The sequence below is a fragment of the Coregonus clupeaformis genome, chromosome 8 (assembly GCF_020615455.1).
Source record: "Coregonus clupeaformis isolate EN_2021a chromosome 8, ASM2061545v1, whole genome shotgun sequence".
In the NCBI taxonomy this organism is placed as follows: Eukaryota; Metazoa; Chordata; class Actinopteri; order Salmoniformes; family Salmonidae; genus Coregonus; species Coregonus clupeaformis.
In genome coordinates, this window is record NC_059199.1 from 62,409,453 (window position 1) to 62,431,529 (window position 22,077).

The 22,077-nt window shown below is 45.1% G+C and overlaps 1 protein-coding gene across 1 annotated transcript in view; it reads right to left on the bottom strand.

Moving 5' to 3' along the window:
• Nucleotides 1-21,856, bottom strand: part of fam91a1 (family with sequence similarity 91 member A1) — a 106,970-nt gene extending 85,114 nt beyond the window's left edge. The window contains exons 1-5 of the mRNA XM_041884158.2: nt 21,620-21,856; nt 15,819-15,903; nt 8,463-8,614; nt 3,533-3,590; nt 119-186 (exon numbers count right to left, since the gene is read on the bottom strand). Coding sequence (XP_041740092.1) covers nt 119-186; nt 3,533-3,590; nt 8,463-8,614; nt 15,819-15,903; nt 21,620-21,691 — 435 coding nt within the window. The 5' untranslated portion in view covers nt 21,692-21,856. The remainder of the gene's footprint in view (nt 1-118; nt 187-3,532; nt 3,591-8,462; nt 8,615-15,818; nt 15,904-21,619) is intronic.
• Between the last annotated feature and the right edge of the window lie 221 nt (nt 21,857-22,077).

The window sequence follows — 22,077 nt, forward strand, 5'->3', positions numbered from 1 at the left end:
ATAACAACACGCTTAATGACCAAGGTAATAACAACATGCTTAATGACCAAGGTAATAACAACACGCTTAATGACCAAGGTAATAACAACATGCTTAATGAGGTGGAAGACTGTCTTACTTTGGAGGACCTGCACTGGTTCATCAAGTCAATATACTGGTTCCTCCCGATTCCCAGAAGCCTTAGACCTAGAAGACAGGAGACATGAATCACTGGTTCATCAAGTCAATATACTGGTTCCTCCCGATTCCCAGAAGCCTTAGACCTAGAAGACAGGAGACATGAATCACTGGTTCATCAAGTCAATATACTGGTTCCTCCCGATTCCCAGAAGCCTTAGACCTAGAAGACAGGAGACATGAATCACTGGTTCATCAAGTCAATATACTGGTTCCTCCCGATTCCCAGAAGCCTTAGACCTAGAAGACAGGAGACATGAATCACTGGTTCATCAAGTCAATATACTGGTTCCTCCCGATTCCCAGAAGCCTTAGACCTAGAAGACAGGAGACATGAATCACTGGTTCATCAAGTCAATATACTGGTTCCTCCCGATTCCCAGAAGCCTTAGACCTAGAAGACAGGAATCACTGGTTCATCAAGTCAATATACTGGTTCCTCCCGATTCCCAGAAGCCTTAGACCTAGAAGACAGGAGACATGAATCACTGGTTCATCAAGTCAATATACTGGTTCCTCCCGATTCCCAGAAGCCTTAGACCTAGAAGACAGGAGACATGAATCACTGGTTCATCAAGTCAATATACTGGTTCCTCCCGATTCCCAGAAGCCTTAGACCTAGAAGACAGGAGACATGAATCACTGGTTCATCAAGTCAATATACTGGTTCCTCCCGATTCCCAGAAGCCTTAGACCTAGAAGACAGGAGACATGAATCACTGGTTCATCAAGTCAATATACTGGTTCCTCCCGATTCCCAGAAGCCTTAGACCTAGAAGACAGGAGACATGAATCACTGGTTCATCAAGTCAATATACTGGTTCCTCCCGATTCCCAGAAGCCTTAGACCTAGAAGACAGGAATCACTGGTTCATCAAGTCAATATACTGGTTCCTCCCGATTCCCAGAAGCCTTAGACCTAGAAGACAGGAGACATGAATCACTGGTTCATCAAGTCAATATACTGGTTCCTCCCGATTCCCAGAAGCCTTAGACCTAGAAGACAGGAGACATGAATCACTGGTTCATCAAGTCAATATACTGGTTCCTCCCGATTCCCAGAAGCCTTAGACCTAGAAGACAGGAATCACTGGTTCATCAAGTCAATATACTGGTTCCTCCCGATTCCCAGAAGCCTTAGACCTAGAAGACAGGAATCACTGGTTCATCAAGTCAATATACTGGTTCCTCCCGATTCCCAGAAGCCTTAGACCTAGAAGACAGGAGACATGAATCACTGGTTCATCAAGTCAATATACTGGTTCCTCCCGATTCCCAGAAGCCTTAGACCTAGAAGACAGGAGACATGAATCACTGGTTCATCAAGTCAATATACTGGTTCCTCCCGATTCCCAGAAGCCTTAGACCTAGAAGACAGGAGACATGAATCACTGGTTCATCAAGTCAATATACTGGTTCCTCCCGATTCCCAGAAGCCTTAGACCTAGAAGACAGGAGACATGAATCACTGGTTCATCAAGTCAATATACTGGTTCCTCCCCGATTCCCAGAAGCCTTAGACCTAGAAGACAGGAGACATGAATCACTGGTTCATCAAGTCAATATACTGGTTCCTCCCGATTCCCAGAAGCCTTAGACCTAGAAGACAGGAGACATGAATCACTGGTTCATCAAGTCAATATACTGGTTCCTCCCGATTCCCAGAAGCCTTAGACCTAGAAGACAGGAGACATGAATCACTGGTTCATCAAGTCAATATACTGGTTCCTCCCGATTCCCAGAAGCCTTAGACCTAGAAGACAGGAGACATGAATCACTGGTTCATCAAGTCAATATACTGGTTCCTCCCGATTCCCAGAAGCCTTAGACCTAGAAGACAGGAGACATGAATCACTGGTTCTTAGACCTAGAAGACAGACAGGAGACATGAATCACTGGTTCATTCAACCAGTAGGCCTTGGCTGATGCAACATATCATAACATTTAGCTTAAAATGTTGATCAAATATTATTTCTTTCACATTATAAGCGCAGCAATGCAGTAGGGCTACGTATGCAAATGTTTGTTCCAAAATGCAATTAGCAGGAAAACACCTTTGTCAAAAGCGCACGGCACATGCGAGCGATTTCATGACAGAGGGGAAAATATCAGTTAGAAATGTAGAGAGAGGGGAGATCTAAAGATGCAACAACTAGCATGGGTTGCTAATATGACTAGGACTGGTTGGGGTTAGGGTTAATATGACCAGGACTGGTTAGGGTTAGGGTTAGGGTTAATATGACTAGGACTGGTTAGGGTTAGGGTTAATATGACTAGGACTGGTTAGGGTTAGGGTTAATATGACTAGGACTGGTTAGGGTTAGGGTTAATATGACTAGGACTGGTTAGGGTTAGGGTTAATATGACTAGGACTGGTTAGGGTTAGGGTTAATATGACTAGGACTGGTTAGGGTTAGGGTTAATATGACTAGGACTGGTTAGGGTTAATATGACTAGGGTTGGTTAGGGTTAGGGTTAATATGATTAGGACTGGTTAGGGTTAGGGTTAATATGACTAGGATTGTGCCTTTGGCTACTGGACAATGAAAGAAAGTTGATTTGAAAACCAATAGAACATGAGATAAATACGCTACTGGTTTAATGACGTACGGAAGTCATAAAATAATTGCCTCCACGTATCTATGGTCTGATTTTGGCTAGGCTACTTTGAAGCAAGGTAAGACATGCCTCATTTTCATGAAGTAAAACGTTCAGGTTTCAAACAATTAAGTTTATGTTTTCGAAATGCCTCCTGCCTCCAGCTCATTGCAGAGTGGTGTGTGACACTCTGAAGCGTGTCTACTGTTACCGATACACTTGAATGGCAAATGGGAAGCGCGCTTCAATTACCAATTGAGAAATAAAAATAGTTGCCCTTTTTAGATCGTGGCCATCAAAACTGTTTTTAACACGATTGCATTTAGAATGATTACGCAATGATTAGGCTTATAAAAGCAGTTTTCACACCAGCAGCAACTAACGAGCTGTTTGAGGACCTGTACCAGCAGCTCTCACACCGACAGATTTTCAGCTCAAATTAGGTATCAAAAATGTGTATCTTGTATGCTATGGGCTAAATGAGATGAATAATACAAATGCACATGCCAATTTCATTCCACAAAATTATGCAAATGTCCCTATAGCCCGATAAGCATGACCGTTCAAATGTATTTCCATCAATGATTAGGCTAAAAAGCATTATTATATAATGGATTTTTCTTCTTATTTATCGTTTTTTCATTATTTTATGGGGGCCAAAAGTCAGCTATTACCGGCTACCGGAAATACTGACACACACCCAGACAGCTATGAGAGGAAGTACGGTAACAGTTAGTTACAGTAACAGTTTACTTACAGTCAGCAGCAGTGAAGTTGGGCAGCGAGTCGTAACTCTTCTCTACGTTCATGATGTCCTGGAGGTGGAGAGAGATGAGAGAGGGAAGAGAGGAGAGAGGAGAGAGGGAAGAGGGAAGAGAGGAGAGAGGGAAGAGAGGAGAGAGGAGAGAGGGAAGAGAGGAGAGAGGGAAGAGAGGAGAGAGGGAAGAGGAGAGATGGAAGAGATGAGAGGGAAGAGAGGAGAGAGGGAAGAGAGGAGAGAGGGAAGAGAGGAGAGAGGGAAGAGAGGAGAGAGGGAAGAGAGGAGAGAGGGAAGAGAGGAGAGAGGGAAGAGAGGAGAGAGGGAAGAGAGGAGAGAGGGAAGAGAGGGAAGAGAGGAGAGAGGGAAGAGAGCAAGAGAGGAGAGAGGAAGAGAGGGGGAAGAGATGAGAGAGGGAAGAGGAAGAGAGGAGAGAGGGAAGAGATGAGAGAGGGAAGAGATGAGAGAGGGAGAGATGAGAGAGGGAAGAGATGAGAGAGAGGAGAGAGGGAAGAGAGGAGAGAGGGAAGAGAGGGAAGAGATGAGAGGGAAGAGATGAGAGAGGGAAGAGAGGAGAGAGGGAAGAGGAGAGAGGGAAGAGGGAAGAGAGGAGAGAGGGAAGAGGAGAGGAGGGAAGAGAGGAGGGAAGAGAGGAGGGAAGAGAGGAGGGAAGAGAGGAGGGAAGAGAGGAGAGAGGGAAGAGGAGAGAGGGAAGAGAGGAGAGAGAGAAGAGAGGAGAGAGAGAAAAGGAGAGAGGGAAGAGGAAAGAGGGAAGAGAGGAGAGAGGGAAGAGGAGAGAGGGAAGAGAGGGGGAAGAAAAAATGGGGAAGGGAGAGAGAGGGGAAGAGGAGAGAGGGAAGAGAGAGATGGGGAGAGAGGGAAGAGAGGAGAGAGGGAAAAGAGGAGAGAGGGAAGAGAAGAGAGGGAAGAGGAGAGAGGGAAGAGAAGAGAGGGAAGAGGAGAGAGGGAAGAGGGAAGAGGAGAGAGGGAAGAGAGGAGAGAGGGAAGAGGAGAGATGGAAGAGATGAGAGGGAAGAGAGGAGAGAGGGAAGAGAGGAGAGAGGGAAGAGGAGAGATGGAAGAGATGAGAGGGAAGAGAGGAGAGAGGGAAGAGAGGAAGAGGAGAGAGGGAAGAGAGGAGAGAGGGAAGAGAGTAGAGAGGGAAGAGAGTAGAGAGGGAAGAGAGGAGAGAGGGAAGAGGAGAGAGAGGGAAGAGGAGAGAGGGAAGAGAGGAGAGAGGGAAGAGGAGAGAGGGAAGAGAGGGAAGAGAGGAAGAGAGGAGAGAGGAAGAGAGGGGGAAGAGAGGAGAGAGGGAAGAGAGGGAAGAGATGAGGGGAAGAGAGGAAGAGAGGAGAGAGGGAAGAGAGGGGGGAAGAGAGGAGAGAGGGAAGAGATGAGAGAGGGAAGAGGGAAGAGGAGAGAGGGAAGAGGAGAGAGGGAAGAGAGGAGAGGGAAGAGGAGAGATGGAAGAGGAGAGATGGAAGAGGAGAGAGGGAAGAGAGGAGAGAGGGAAATGAGGAGAGAGGGAAGAGAAGAGAGGGAAGAGGAGAGAGGGAAGAGGAGAGAGGGAAGAGAGGAGAGAGGGAAGAGGAGAGAGAGGGAAGAGAGGAGAGAGGGAAGAGAGGGAGAGAGGGAAGAGAGGAGAGAGGGGAGAGAGGGAAGAGAGGAGAGAGGGAAGAGAGGGAAGAGGAGAGAGGGAAGAGAGAGGAGAGAGGGAAGAGATGAGAGGGAAGAGAGGAGAGAGGGAAGAGAGGAGAGAGGGAAGAGGGAAGAGAGGAGAGAGGGAAGAGAGGAGAGGGAAGAGGAGAGAGGGAAGAGGGAAGAGAGGAGAGGGAAGAGAGGAGAGGAGAGAGGGAAGAGAGAGAGGGAAGAGAGGAGAGAGGGAAAAGAGGAGAGAGGGAAGAGAAGAGAGGGAAGAGGAGAGAGGGAAGAGGAGAGAGGGAAGAGAGGAGAGAGGGAAGAGAGGAGAGAGGGAAGAGAGGGAAGAGGAGAGAGGGAAGAGAGGAGGAGAGAGGGAAGAGATGAGAGGGAAGAGAGAAGAGAGGAGAGAGGGAAGAGAGGAGAGGGAAGAGGGAAGAGAGGAGAGGGAAGAGGAGAGAGGGAAGAGAGGAGGGAAGAGAGGAGAGAGGGAAGATGAGAGAGGGAAGAGAGGAAAGAGGGAAGAGAGGAGAGGGAAGAGAGGAGAGAGAGAGGAGAGAGAGAAGAGAGGAGAGAGAGAAAAGGAGAGAGGGAAGAGGAAAGAGGGAAGAGAGGAGAGGAGAGGGGGAAATGAAAGGAGGGAAAAGGGAGCAGCAAATTAAACTAATTTCTATTACTTCCCTGAGCCTTGACGAATCACTGTCTCTGTCCCAAATAGCACCCAATTCCCTATTTAGTGCATTACTTTGACCAGAGCCCTACGGGGGAATAGGGTGCCATTTGGGACGTAGCCACTGTTTCTGAAGATAAGAAGCAATGTGTTAATTTATCCTATTAAACACATAACATTTATTCATTTACATGTCTAGTATTAAGATGTTGCCTCAGAATGTGCAGTGAAATGTTGCCTCAGAATGTAGAAAATAAAATTGGTTTCATTAAAGTTGTTCACCATCAAAAAACATAGTTAACGATATCACGATCATCTGAGTTGGAGTTTGGGCACTAGATGTAGGCCTAGTTATTAATTCCATTAAACTGTGCATTTGAAATAAAAAAGCTCAATAAGAAGGAGTAGCAGTATGTAGGATGTACTGGATAACAGTTTATAACCCCACACTGACTGGAGCTCAAAAGTAGTGCACTATGAAGGGAATAAGACATTTACATTTTAGTCATTTAGCAGACGCTCTTATCCAGAGCGACTTACAGGAGCAACTATGGTTAAGTGCCTTGCTTAAGGGCACATCGACAGATTGTTCACCTAGTCGGCTTGGGGATTAGAACCAGCGACCTTTCGGTTACTGGCACAACGTTCTTACCCACTAAGCTACCTGCCGACATGGTTATTTAATACAGAGGCTATTTATTTAACTGTTGCACAGTCACATTCCAAATGCTGGGGGGTTCAGGACAAAGTCACATGTTAGGACAACTCAGGGGTTCAAAGTCTCCCACAGTTATGTTTGAGTCAAGGTGAACTGTGTGAGACTCCAGGACTAACACACAAAGAATAACAGAGCCTTATCAGCGGAACAGGAACAAGTCAGCCATTAAAACAGCTGGGGTCTGTTAACCCTGTAGAGTCTGAGAGGGGGGTTCTACTAAGCAAACATATGGAATTGTTTTAAGATGGTCATACCAAGGATCATTTAGCTATTTGATTTTGAATTGTAAGACCCCTTAAGGGTCTATTTGATGAAACATTGAATTTGGCATTACTGCTATTAGCCCATAGAAACGTATTGAATAACAGATTCACCACATGGAACAACAGATAGTAAAAAAAAGAATCAAAAGGAAGTTTGTTCGGAAGCGTCTGTCCTATATCTGAGAGACATAAGAAAGATCAGGAAAAGTTGTATTTAACCCCTTATTTTAGGCACTAAACGTTCTCCATATATACTTTCATAACTGGTACCGGGGGGCCTTCAGACAAGTCTTGTGAGGCCTGGGTGCGTCCTAGAGCAAAACAAGAGACTCACCTTTCCACAGAGGGGTCATATTAGAGCCCAAACAGACAGAAGTCGGCATAAGAGGCTGTACCGACTTCAGACGAGTCCCGTGACGCTGGTCGGGGTCGTAGAGCAAAACGGAGAACGCCATTGTGTTCGTGAGAGTTTCATCTCTCCACAGAGTGGTCTTAATAGTTTGTAGGCCAAACCGTTCGGACGCTTTAGACGTTTCCGTGAGAAGACCGATTTAGCTCTGCCACCTTTCACCGCGGAAATTCAAGTAGAAGGGTTAAGGTAGAAAATATGATGTAGAACAGAAATGATCCTCTATCCTCAAGAATAGGGATTCATTTTTAACTCTATACATTCCATTTCTATCTGCAAGGCTCTGAACCTGTCTCCCTACTGTGGTCTAAAGGCTTTACAGTGTTGAATTCATAGAAATAGAATGAAAAGAACAGGCTTGGAACCTCTAACCCTGGCAATTTGACTGGTGAACTCATGGGTCCACTCGCAATCGCTGCCTGGTATTGTGATGAAATCATTTCCATGGTAATGTAGAATGTTAATTCAAATGATGTTAACTGATGTGGCTCATGCAATGCAATGTATTTTTTTTGTAATGGCAGTTGAGTAGATTCAACAAATCACAGCACAGATTGATGGGTACACTTCCTGGTTTTACTTCCTGCTTTGCTCCTACGGGTACACTTGCAATGTCCGCCAGTCCACTCATAATAACGACATCATTGACTTGAATTCTAGTTCTATGGTTGCTTGAACATCAGTTATCACTGTAAAGACTGGTATCAATATGACTTAAATGCACAGTGCATAATTTGAAGACGTTGGACAGTAGAAGGACATCTCCTAAATGGATTGGTTTGAGGCTGCAGTTCTGTCCCAAATGGCACCCCATCCTTGGCCAGAGCCCTATGGACTAACATGGAATAGGGAGCCATTTGGGACGCTGCCTACTACAGTTCATATATTATATACACTGAGTGTACTAAACATTAAGAACCCCTTCCTGATATTGAGTCGCACCCCATTTTTGCCCTCAGAACAGCCTCAATTCGTCGGTGCATGGACTACTACTAGGTGTCGAAACGCGTTCCACAGGGATGCTGGCCCATGTTGACTCCAGTGCTTCCCACAGTTGTGTCAAGTTGGCTGGATGTCATCTACACTGATTGAAGTGGATTTAACAAGTGACATCAATAAGGGATCATAGCTTTCACCTGGATTCACCTGGTCAGTCTATGTCATGGAAAGAGCAGTTGTTCCTAATGTTTTGTAAACTCAGTGTATAGTAATAGTATATATTCTTACTGTACCTCCATGATGCTGATATAGTAGGAGAAGGGGGTGATGCGGAGGCCTTTGACCATGATGTCTGACAGGTGGTATGGATAGAGCATCAGGTGCTCTCGGCTGTACTTCAGCAGCTCCTCATAGTACTTCCTCTCATCCTTCCTCACGTGTCTCACTGGACAGATGGGGGGGAGAGGACAGATACACTCAGATCAGATAGGGACAGGGGGTATGAAGATAGACACTCAGATCAGATAGGGACAGGGGGTATGAAGACAGACACTGTGATCAGATAGGGACACGGGGTATGAAGACAGACACTGTGATCAGATAGGGACAGGGGGTATGAAGACAGACACTGATCAGATAGGGACAGGGGGTATGAAGACAGACACTGATCAGATAGGGACAGGGGGTATGAAGACAGGCACTGTGATCAGATAGGGACAGGGGGTATGAAGACAGGCACTGTGATCAGATAGGGACAGGTGGTATGAAGACAGACACTGTGATCAGATAGGGACAGGGGGGTATGAAGACAGACACTGTGATCAGATAGGGACAGGGGGTATGAAGACAGACACTGTGATCAGATAGGGACAGGGGGTATGAAGACAGACACTGTGATCAGATAGGGACAGGGGGTATGAAAATATAGAGTGCGCAAAGCTGTCATCAAGGCAAAGGGTGGCTACTTTGAAGAATCTCAAATATAAAATATATTTTGATTTGTTGAACACCTTCTTGGTCACTACATGATTCCATATGTGTTATTTCATAGATTTGATGTCTTCACTATTATTCTACAATGTAGAAAATAGTAAAAATAAAGAAAAACCCTTTAATGAGTAGGTGTGTCCAAACATTTGACTGGTACTGTATGTCCCCGTAATAATGTCCTATAAGTACTGAGCAATAAATTATTTATGATTGGTTATATTTGGCCTTCAGAAAGTATTCACACCTTGACTTTTTCCACCAAGGTCATGAACAGTCAAAATCATGTTTTTCATGAAATGTTATGATATTTGGATGAAACCATGTCAAAGTTTTTCATACATTGTTCATCATAGCAAAGTATGATGACCAATGTATGAAAAATGACTACATTGATAAAGTTTGATCATAAAGTTAATGGTCCCCTCCCCCATGTAAAACAATTGGGTCCAGGAGGCGGGATTATTAAGGGGATAACTCTAATTTGAATACACCAATGGTAACATGGTATTTATTATCTTATCTTATCTTATTAAAGTACCGCCTTGTAACCAACATCGGAGAAGGCGTGTTTGCAGAGAGGGGCGAGGTTTCTCTAGCTAGATAGCTACTGTACTGGTGCCAACATGTGACTGTAGGGGATCAGCTAATATAATGACAAGTTTACACTATTCCTCTACGGCAAAGATACTTCTCCATGTCTTCCCTTTCATCTGTCTGGTGTTAGCTAGTTACTGGCTAGCTAGGTCTTCATCTGTGTCAGGTGTCAGCTAGTTACTGGCTAGCTAGGTCTTCATCTGTCCGGTGTTAGCTAGTTACTGGCTAGCTAGGTCTTCATCTGTGTCTGGTGTTAGCTAGTTACTGGCTAGCTAGGTCTTCATCTGTCTGGTGTTAGCTAGTTACTGGCTAGCTAGGTCTTCATCTGTCCGGTGTTAGCTAGTTACTGGCTAGCTAGGTCTTCATCTGTCTGGTGTTAGCTAGTTACTGGCTAGCTAGGTCTTCATCTGTCTGGTGTTAGCTAGTTACTGGCTAGCTAGGTCTTCATCTGTGTCAGGTGTCAGCTAGTTACTGGCTAGCTAGGTCTTCATCTGTCCGGTGTTAGCTAGTTACTGGCTAGCTAGGTCTTCATCTGTGTCTGGTGTTAGCTAGTTACTGGCTAGCTAGGTCTTCATCTGTCTGGTGTTAGCTAGTTACTGGCTAGCTAGGTCTTCATCTGTCCGGTGTTAGCTAGTTACTGGCTAGCTAGGTCTTCATCTGTCTGGTGTTAGCTAGTTACTGGCTAGCTAGGTCTTCATCTGTCTGGTGTTAGCTAGTTACTGGCTAGCTAGGTCTTCATCTGTCTGGTGTTAGCTAGTTACTGGCTAGCTAGGTCTTCATCTGTCTGGTGTTAGCTAGTTACTGGCTAGCTAGGTCTTCATCTGTCTGGTGTTAGCTAGTTACTGGCTAGCTAGGTCTTCATCTGTCTGGTGTTAGCTAGTTATTGGCTAGCTAGGTCTTCATCTGTGTCTGGTGTTAGCTAGTTACTGGCTAGCTAGGTCTTCATCTGTCTGGTGTTAGCTAGTTACTGGCTAGCTAGGTCTCCATCTGTCTGGTGTTAGCTAGTTACTGGCTAGCTAGGTCTTCATCTGTCTGGTGTTAGCTAGTTACTGGCTAGCTAGGTCTCCATCTGTCTGGTGTTAGCTAGTTACTGGCTAGCTAGGTCTTCATCTGTGTCTGGTGTTAGCTAGTTACTGGCTAGCTAGGTCTTCATCTGTCTGGTGTTAGCTAGTTACTGGCTAGCTAGGTCTTCATCTGTGTCTGGTGTTAGCTAGTTACTGGCTAGCTAGGTCTTCATCTGTCTGGTGTTAGCTAGTTACTGGCTAGCTAGGTCTTCATCTGTCTGGTGTTAGCTAGTTACTGGCTAGCTAGGTCTTCATCTGTCTGGTGTTAGCTAGTTACTGGCTAGCTAGGTCTTCATCTGTCTGGTGTTAGCTAGTTACTGGCTAGCTAGGTCTTCATCTGTCTGGTGTTAGCTAGTTACTGGCTAGCTAGGTCTTCATCTGTCTGGTGTTAGCTAGTTACTGGCTAGCTAGGTCTTCATCTGTCTGGTGTTAGCTAGTTACTGGCTAGCTAGGTCTTCATCTGTCTGGTGTTACTGGCTAGCTAGGTCTTCATCTGTCTGGTGTTAGCTAGTTACTGGCTAGCTAGGTCTTCATCTGTCTGGTGTTAGCTAGTTACTGGCTAGCTAGGTCTTCATCTGTGTCTGGTGTTAGCTAGTTACTGGCTAGCTAGGTCTTCATCTGTCTGGTGTTAGCTAGTTACTGGCTAGCTAGGTCTTCATCTGTCTGGTGTTAGCTAGTTACTGGCTAGCTAGGTCTCCATCTGTCTGGTGTTAGCTAGTTACTGGCTAGCTAGGTCTTCATCTGTCTGGTGTTAGCTAGTTACTGGCTAGCTAGGTCTTCCTCTGTGTCTGGTGTTAGCTAGTTACTGGCTAGCTAGGTCTTCATCTGTCTGGTGTTAGCTAGTTACTGGCTAGCTAGGTCTTCATCTGTCTGGTGTTAGCTAGTTACTGGCTAGCTAGGTCTTCATCTGTGTCTGGTGTTAGCTAGTTACTGGCTAGCTAGGTCTTCATCTGTCTGGTGTTAGCTAGTTACTGGCTAGCTAGGTCTTCATCTGTCTGGTGTTAGCTAGTTACTGGCTAGCTAGGTCTTCATCTGTCTGGTGTTAGCTAGTTACTGGCTAGCTAGGTCTTCATCTGTCTGGTGTTAGCTAGTTACTGGCTAGCTAGGTCTTCATCTGTCTGGTGTTAGCTAGTTACTGGCTAGCTAGGTCTTCATCTGTCTGGTGTTAGCTAGTTACTGGCTAGCTAGGTCTCCATCTGTCTGGTGTTAGCTAGTTACTGGCTAGCTAGGTCTTCATCTGTCTGGTGTTAGCTAGTTACTGGCTAGCTAGGTCTTCATCTGTCTGGTGTTATCTAGTTACTGGCTAGCTAGGTCTTCATCTGTCTGGTGTTAGCTAGTTACTGGCTAGCTAGGTCTTCATCTGTCTGGTGTTAGCTAGTTACTGGCTAGCTAGGTCTTCATCTGTCTGGTGTTAGCTAGTTACTGGCTAGCTAGGTCTTCATCTGTCTGGTGTTACTGGCTAGCTAGGTCTTCATCTGTCTGGTGTTAGCTAGTTACTGGCTAGCTAGGTCTTCATCTGTCTGGTGTTAGCTAGTTACTGGCTAGCTAGGTCTCCATCTGTCTGGTGTTAGCTAGTTACTGGCTAGCTAGGTCTTCATCTGTCTGGTGTTAGCTAGTTACTGGCTAGCTAGGTCTTCATCTGTGTCTGGTGTTAGCTAGTTACTGGCTAGCTAGGTCTTCATCTGTCTGGTGTTAGCTAGTTACTGGCTAGCTAGGTCTTCATCTGTCTGGTGTTAGCTAGTTACTGGCTAGCTAGGTCTTCATCTGTCTGGTGTTAGCTAGTTACTGGCTAGCTAGGTCTTCATCTGTCTGGTGTTAGCTAGTTACTGGCTAGCTAGGTCTTCATCTGTCTGGTGTTAGCTAGTTACTGGCTAGCTAGGTCTTCATCTGTCTGGTGTTAGCTAGTTACTGGCTAGCTAGGTCTCCATCTGTCTGGTGTTAGCTAGTTACTGGCTAGCTAGGTCTTCATCTGTCTGGTGTTAGCTAGTTACTGGCTAGCTAGGTCTTCATCTGTCTGGTGTTATCTAGTTACTGGCTAGCTAGGTCTTCATCTGTCTGGTGTTAGCTAGTTACTGGCTAGCTAGGTCTTCATCTGTCTGGTGTTAGCTAGTTACTGGCTAGCTAGGTCTTCATCTGTCTGGTGTTAGCTAGTTACTGGCTAGCTAGGTCTTCATCTGTCTGGTGTTAGCTAGTTACTGGCTAGCTAGGTCTTCATCTGTCTGGTGTTAGCTAGTTACTGGCTAGCTAGGTCTTCATCTGTCTGGTGTTAGCTAGTTACTGGCTAGCTAGGTCTTCATCTGTCTGGTGTTAGCTAGTTACTGGCTAGCTAGGTCTTCATCTGTCTGGTGTTAGCTAGTTACTGGCTAGCTAGGTCTCCATCTGTCTGGTGTTAGCTAGTTACTGGCTAGCTAGGTCTTCATCTGTCTGGTGTTAGCTAGTTACTGGCTAGCTAGGTCTTCATCTGTCTGGTGTTATCTAGTTACTGGCTAGCTAGGTCTTCATCTGTCTGGTGTTAGCTAGTTACTGGCTAGCTAGGTCTTCATCTGTCTGGTGTTAGCTAGTTACTGGCTAGCTAGGTCTTCATCTGTCTGGTGTTAGCTAGTTACTGGCTAGCTAGGTCTTCATCTGTCTGGTGTTACTGGCTAGCTAGGTCTTCATCTGTCTGGTGTTAGCTAGTTACTGGCTAGCTAGGTCTTCATCTGTCTGGTGTTACTGGCTAGCTAGGTCTTCATCTGTCTGATGTTAGCTAGTTACTGGCTAGCTAGGTCTTCATCTGTCTGGTGTTAGCTAGTTACTGGCTAGCTAGGTCTTCAGCCAGCATGGAACAAAAGGGGGAAGGGTCATTCAAAACTCTGAGGCAGTTGTGATGTCAACACATCCGTCAGTGCTGCTGTTAACCGCATCACAAGAGGCCAAACGGGGGAAGTATAGAAAAAATCATTGATGCAATTTCAGTTTTTGTTTGAGTTGCTTCGTGTATCACCATATTTGCTTGAGATGATTTTACTGCGTCCAAGTTTCTTGACATTGATGTTTCAAAGAGCTGTCAGTCAACGCAAGCTCATGAATATAAGATCCCTGCCCACTAAACCTGTCTTTTCAAACTTCCTGGTAGATAGTCACCAGATTGTTATTTTTTTTATCTAAAATGATGAGCAATTCTATCCCAAAATTGTTTTATGGTAGATATTTTAGTCACTCAAAAGGCTATTTTACATGGGAATCAGAATGACTGTTCGGGACCTTTAAAATTGATTACATTTATATATTTTTGTCACTGGCCTACACACAATACCCCATAACGTCAAAGTGGAATTATGTTTTTAGAAATGTTGACAAATTAATAAATTAAAAGCTGAAATGTCTTGAGTCAATAAGTATTCAACCCCTTTGTTATGGCAAGCCTAAATAAGTTCAGGAGTAAAAATGTGCTTAACAAGTCACATAATATGTTGCATGGAATCACTCTGTGTGCAATAATACTGTTTAACATGATTTTTGAATGACTGCCTCATCTCTGTACCCCACACAAACAATTATCTGTAAGGTCCCTCAGTCAAGCAGTGAATTTCAAACACAGATTGAACCACAATGACCAGGGAGGTTTTCCAATGCCTCGCAAAGAAGGGCACCTTTTGGTAGATGGGTAAAAAAAGCAGACATTCAATATCCCTTTGAGCACAGTGAAGTTATTAATTACACTTTGGATGGTGTATCAATACACCTTCCTGACTGCCAGAGAGGAAGGAAAACGCTCAGGTATTTCACCATGAGGCCAACAGTGACTTTAAAACAGTTACGAAGTTTAATGGCTGTGATAGGAGAAAACTGAGGATGGATCAACAACATTGTAGTTACCCCACAACACTAACCTAATTGACAAAGTGACAGAATACAAATATTGCAAAACATGCATCCTGTTTGCAACAAGGCAGTAAAGTAATACTGCAACAAATGTGGCAAAGCAATTCACTTTTTGTCCTGAATACAAAGTGTTATGTTTGAGGCAAATCCAATACAACACATTACTGAGTACCACTCTCCATATTTTCAAGCATAGTGGTGGCTGCATCATGTTATGGGTATGATTGTAATCGTTAAGGACTGGGGAGTTTTTCAGGATAAAAAATTAACTGAATGGAGCTAAGCACAGGCAAAATCCTAGAGGAAAACCTGGTTCAGTCTGATTTCCACCAGACACTGGGAGATGAATTCACCTTTCAGCAGGAAAATAACCTAAAACACAATGCCAAATCTACACTGGAGTTGCTTACCAAGAAAGTGAATGTTCCTGAGTGGCTGAGTTACATTTTGGACTTAAATCTGCTTGAAAATCTATAGCAAGACCTGAAAATGGTTGTCTAGCAATGGTCAACAAGCTTGAAGAATTATAACGGGCAAATGTTGCACAATCCAGGTGTGGACAGTTCTTAGAGACTTACCCAGAAAGACTCACAGCTGTACTTGCTGCCAAAGGTAACATGTCTCCGGGGGTTGAATACTTATCTAAATCAAGATATTATAGTGTTTTATTTCTCATAAATGTTTTACAGATGTCCACTTTGACAGAGTATTTTGTGTAGATTGTTTACAAAAAATGAAAATGTAATCCATTTTAATCCCACTTTGTAACACAACAAAATCTGGAAAAAGACAAGGGGTGTGAACACTTTCTGTGCTTGCCCTGAAATGAGGGGTGGATATTGTAGCCTACAACATAGTTATTCTGACAAGCTTGAGATTTCCATGCATTCCACTCCTCCCATGCTGGCTCCTCCCATGCTGACTCCTCCCATGCTGACTCCTCCCCCCATGCTGGCTCCTCCCATGCTGACTCCTCCCACGCTGACTCCTCCCCCCATGCTGACTCCTCCCATGCTGGCTCCTCCCATGCTGACTCCTCCCATGCTGACTCCTCCCATGCTGACTCCTCCCATGCTGACTCCTCCCATGCTGACTCCTCCCATGCTGACTCCTCCCATGCTGACTCCTCCCACTCACCTAGGTTATTGCGGAACCTTAGCTGGTTGCGGATACTGTACAGCTGCACGTGTTTCTCATATTCACGCTGCGAGTTCCCAACACTCTGTAAATGAAAACAGGACATTGATATGCATTAATATACAAAAGTAAGACAATTAACAAATCGATAAAATAAAATAGTAACACAATAAAATAACAATAACAAGGCTATATACAGGCTATATACAAGGAGCACCGGGACCGAGTCAGTGTACAGTGTACTGGGGTAAAAGGTGAAAGAATGGCGCCGGAGAAGATGGCTGCCGTTTTACGGGCTCCTAACCAATTGTGCTATTGTGTGTGTTTTTTCGCGTTGTTTGTAACTTATTTTGTACATAATGTTTCTGCCACCGTCTCTTATGACCGAAAATAGCTTCTGGATATCAGGACAGCGATTGCTCACCTCGTACTGGACAAATACTTTTTCTTTAACGAGTCGGACGCAAAGGATTTTCTTCAGACACCCAACAAGGCCCAAATCCCCGTCATTCGCAGGAGAAAGAGACGGAGATATCGGGGACGTAGGTCGGGGTGCCTTGTAAGGATCCGACGGCGAGCGAGTAAACTGCCTCTTCCATCAATCCTATTAGCCAATCTTCAATCATTGGATAATAAAACAGACGATCACGGATATCCTACCAACGAGACATTAAAAACTGTAATATCTTATGTTTCACTGAGTCGTGGCTGAACGACGACATGGATAACATACAGCTGGCGGGACACACGCTGCATCGACAAAATAGAACAGCTGCCTCCGGTAAAAATAACACTAGACCACCTTTACTCCACACACAGAGACGCGCACAAAGCTCTCCCTCGCCCTCCATTTGGCAAATCTGACGATAACTCTATCCTCCTGATTCCTGCTTACAAGCAAAAACGAAAGCAGGAAGCACCAGTGACTCGGTCAATAAAGAAGAGGTCAGACGACGCATATGCTAAGCTACAGGACTGTTTTGCTCGCACAGACTGGAATGTGTTCCGGGATTCTTCCGATGGCATTTACATTTTAGTCATTTAGCAGACGCTCTTATCCAGAGTGACTTACAGTTAGTGAGTGCATACATTTTCATACTGCCCCCCCGTGGGAAACGAACCCACAACCCTGGCGTTGCAAGCGCCATGCTCTACCAACTGAGCTACAGAGTACACCACATCAGTCACCGGCTTCATCAATAAGTGCATCGACGACGTCGTCCCCACAGTGACCGTACGTACATATCCCAACCAGAAGCCATGGATTACAGGAAACAAGGCTAGAGCTGCCGCTTTCAAGGTGCGGGATTCTAACCCGGACGCTTATAAGAAGTCCCGCTATGCCCTCAGACGAACCATCAAACAGGCAAAGAGTCAATACAGGACTAAGATCGAATCCTACTACACCGGCTCCGATGCTCGTCGGATGTGGCAGGGCTTGAAAACTATTACAGACTACAAACGGAAGCACAGCTGCGAGCTGCCCAGTGACACGAGCCTACCAGACGAGCTAAATTACTTCTATGCTCGCTTCGAGGCAAGCAACACTGAAGCATGCATGAGAGCATTAGCTGTTCCGAACAACAGTGCGATAACGCTCTCCGTAACCGATGTGAGTAAGACTTTTAAACAGGTCAACATTGACAAGGCCGCAGGGCCAGAAGGATTACCAGGCCGTGTGCTCCGAGCATGTGCTGACCAACTGGCAAGTGTCTTCACTGACATTTTCAACCTGTCCCTGACTGAGTCTGTAATACCAACATGTTTCAAGCAGACCACCATAGTAACTGTGCCCAAGAACACTAAGATAACCTGCCTAAATGACTACCGACCCATAGCACTCACGTCTGTAGCCATGAAGTGCTTTGAAAGGCTGGTCATGGCTCACATCAACACCATTATCCCAGAAACCCTAGACCCACTCCAATTTGCATACTGCCCCAACAGATCCACAGATGATGCAATCTATTGCACTCCACACTGCCCTTTCCCACCTGGATAAAAGGATCACCTATGTGAGAATGCTATTCATTGACTACAACTCAGCATTCAACACCATAGTGCCCTCAAAGCTCATCACTAAGCTAAGGACCCTGGGACTAAACACCTCCCTCTGCAACTGGATCCTGGACTTCCTGACGGGCCACCCCCAGGTGGTAAGGGTAGGTAACAACCCATCTGCCACACTGATCCTCAACACGGGGGCCCCTCAGGGTTGCATGCTCAGTCCCCTCCTGTACTCCCTGTTCACCCATGACTGCATGGCCAGGCACGACTCCAACACCATCATTAAAGTTCGCCGACGACACAACAGTGGTAGGCCTGATCACCGACAACGATGAGACAGCCTATAGGGAGGAGGTCAGAGACCTGGCCGTGTGGTGCCAGGATAACAACCTCTCCCTCAACGTGATCAAGACAAAGGAGATGATTGTGGACTACAGGAAAAGGAGGACCGAGCATGCCCCCATTCTCATCGACGGGGCTGTAGTGGAGCAGGTTGAGAGCTTCAAGTTCCTTGGTGTCCACATCACCAACAAACTATCATGGTCCAAACACACCAAGACAGTCGTGAAGAGGGAACGACAAAGCCTATTCCCCCTCAGGAGACTGAAAAGGTTTGGCAAGGGTCCTCAGATCCTTAAAAAGTTATACAGCTGCACCATCGAGAGCATCCTGACCGGTTGCATCACTGCCTGGTATGGCAACTGCTCGGCCTCCGACCGCAAGGCACTACAGAGGGTAGTGCGTACGGCCCAGTACATCACTGGGGCCAAGCTTCCTGCCATCCAGGACCTCTATACCAGGCGGTGTCAGAGGAAGGCCCTAAAAATTGTCAAAGACTCCAGCCACCCTAGTCATAGACTGTTCTCTCTGCTACCACACGGCAAGCGGTACCGGAGCACCAAGTCTAGGTCCAAAAGGCTTCTTAACAGCTTCTAACCCCAAGCCATAAGACTCCTGAACATCTAATCAAATGGCTACCCGGACAATTTGCATTGTCCCCCCCTCCCTCTTTTACGCTGCTGCTACTCTCTGTTTTTTATATATGCATAGTCACTTTAACTCCACCTACATGTACATACAGTGGGGAGAACAAGTATTTGATACACTGCCGATTTTGCAGGTTTTCCTACTTACAAAGCATGTAGAGGTCTGTAATTTTTATCATAGGTACACTTCAACTGTGAGAGACGGAATCTAAAACAAAAATCCAGAAAATCACATTGTATGATTTTTAAGTAATTAATTTGCATTTTATCGCATGACATAAGTATTTGATACATCAGAAAAGCAGAACTTAATATTTGGTACAGAAACCTTTGTTTGCAATTACATAGATCATACGTTTCCTGTAGGTCTTGACCAGGTTTGCACACACTGCAGCAGGGATTTTGGCCCACTCCTCCATACAGACCTTCTCCAGATCCTTCAGGTTTCGGGGCTGTCGCTGGGCAATACGGACTTTCAGCTCCCCTCCAAAGATTTTCTATTGGGTTCAGGTCTGGAGACTGGCTGGCCACTCCAGGACCTTGAGATGCTTCTTACGGAGCCACTCCTTAGTTGCCCTGGCTGTGTGTTTTGGGTCATTGTCATGCTGGAAGACCCAGCCACGACCCATCTTCAATTTTTTTACTGAGGGAAGGAGGTTGTTGGCCAAGATCTCGCGATACATGGCCCCATCCATCCTCCCCTCAATACGGTGCAGTCGTCCTGTCCCCTTTGCAGAAAAGCATCCCCAAAGAATGATGTTTCAACCTCCATGCTTCACGGTTGGGATGGTGTTCTTGGGGTTGTACTCATCCTTCTTCTTCCTCCAAACACGGCGAGTGGAGTTTAGACCAAAAAGCTCTATTTTTGTCTCATCAGACCACATGACCTTCTCCCATTCCTCCTCTGGATCATCCAGATGGTCATTGGAAAACTTCAGACGGGCCTGGACATGCGCTGGCTTGAGCAGGGGAACCTTGCGTGCGCTGCAGGATTTTAATCCATGACGGCGTAGTGTGTCACTAATGGTTTTCTTTGAGACTGTGGTCCCAGCCTCTCTTCAGGTCATTGACCAGGTCCTGCCGTGTAGTTCTGGGCTGATCCTCACCTTCCTCATGATCATTGATGCCCCACGAGGTGAGATCTTGCATGGAGCCCCAGACCGAGGGTGATTGACCGTCATCTTGAACTTCTTCCATTTTCTAATAATTGCGCCAACAGTTGTTGCCTTCTCACCAAGCTGCTTGCCTATTGTCCTGTAGCCCATCCCAGCCTTGTGCAGGTCTACAATTTTATCCCTTACACAGCTCTCTGGTCTTGGCCATTGTGGAGAGGTTGTAGTCTGTTTGATTGAGTGTGTGGACAGGTGTCTTTTATACAGGTAACCGAGTTCAAAGAGGTGCAGTTAATACAGGTAATGAGTGGAGAACAGGAGGGCTTCTTAAAGAAAAACTAACAGGTCTGTGAGAGCCGGAATTCTTACTGGTTGGTAGGTGATCAAATACTTATGTCATGCAATAAAATGCAAATTAATTATTTAAAAATCATACAATGTGATTTTCTGGATTTTTGTTTTAGATTCCGTCTCTCACAGTTTAAGTGTACCTATGATAAAAATGACAGACCTCTACATGCTTTGTAAGTAGGAAAACCTCCAAAATCGGCAGTGTATCAAATACTTGTTCTCCCCACTGTATTACCTCAATTACCTCGACTAACCTCTGAATCTGTACCGGTACCCCTGTATATAGCCTCCCTACTGTTATTTTACTGCTGCTCTTTAATTATTTGTTATATATTTATTTTTTAGTTATCTATTTTTTACTTCACACATATTTTTCTTAAAACTGCATTGTTGGTTAAGGGCTTGTCAGTAAGCATTTCACTGTAAGGTCTACACCTGTTGTATTCGGCGCATGTGACAAATAATATTTGATTTGAGGTAGTTGGGGTGATTGATTGAGGTAATATGCACATGTAGGTTTGGTTAGGTGATTGATTGATGTACATGTAGGTAGGGGGTGAAAAGCATAAAGTCTGGGTAGCCGTTTAAATTAGCTGTTCAGAAGTCTTATAGCTTTGGGGAAGAAGCTGTTCAGGAGTCTTTTGGTCCCAGACTTGGCGCTCCGGGTACCGCTTGCCGTGCGGTAGCAGAGAGAACATACGGTACTACCCTCTGTACAGTAACATGTATATACAGTAACTCAGTAAGTATTAAAGCCTACAGAAAGGTCATGTAGAGGGGATTGAATACCGCATTATAGAGCTAGCATAACAAACACAATGCATTCCATCTCATTCATACCGCTGCTCTAAAACAAAACATGCTGTATGTAGCTCAACCCTTATGATGAGGTGGGATTTATTAACGATATGTAGTAGTTATGAATAGATCATTCCTGTATTATAACTAACATTATTTTACTGATCAAATACATTTCGAGTAACCCTAGTTGCTTGACATGGTTGATAACACAATGCAGCCGATTTGCATTCGACAGCTAGCTAATAGGTGTTTAGCTATAATCACGACAGTACACCACCTATCAAAATCATAGCCAGCCAGCTACTTAGGTAACGGAGCGGTGCTTTCAGGTGAATGACAATCACTGTAGGTACAGCTGCTTATGAACGATATGGAAGGGAATAGCTTTTTAGCTGGCTAGTTAGCTAGATCAGTGTTTCCCAAAACGTTTACACAGCTGATTTAAATAATCAAAGTTTGATGATGAGTTGGTTATTTGAATCAGCTGTGTAGTGCTAGGGCAAAAAACCCAAACGTAGGGAAACCCCTGAGCTAGATGACATACCTGTTTGACATTTGCTGGTAGCTTGTTCCACGGATAATTCTGCCTGATGTGAAATTCGACGTCCGTGTTCATTGCTAGTTTGAATCGGGATCCACGAAACGGGTTTTTGGCAAGTCCAAGATGACTATATCCCCCGAAACATAAAAAATCGATACTGTAACTTGATAATCCGAATGTTTCCTATCTGAAAATAGCAAATATTTCCTTTTCAATAAATGTCCACTTCCTGGTTGTATTTTCGAGCGACCGTTCGTCACTTCCGTCCGAGGCGTCACCGACTGATGAATGGCGGTTGATATGAACACTGACAGATCGATTATTGCATCAAACTCAATGTCCATTTTCTTGAAGTAAATCACACGGTTGGCTTCCAACAATGTGTACTCGACCTTGTAAAATAAATGTCCATTATTATTTCTTACATAGAGCATAATGGTCACGGTTGGCTCCATTCCAAC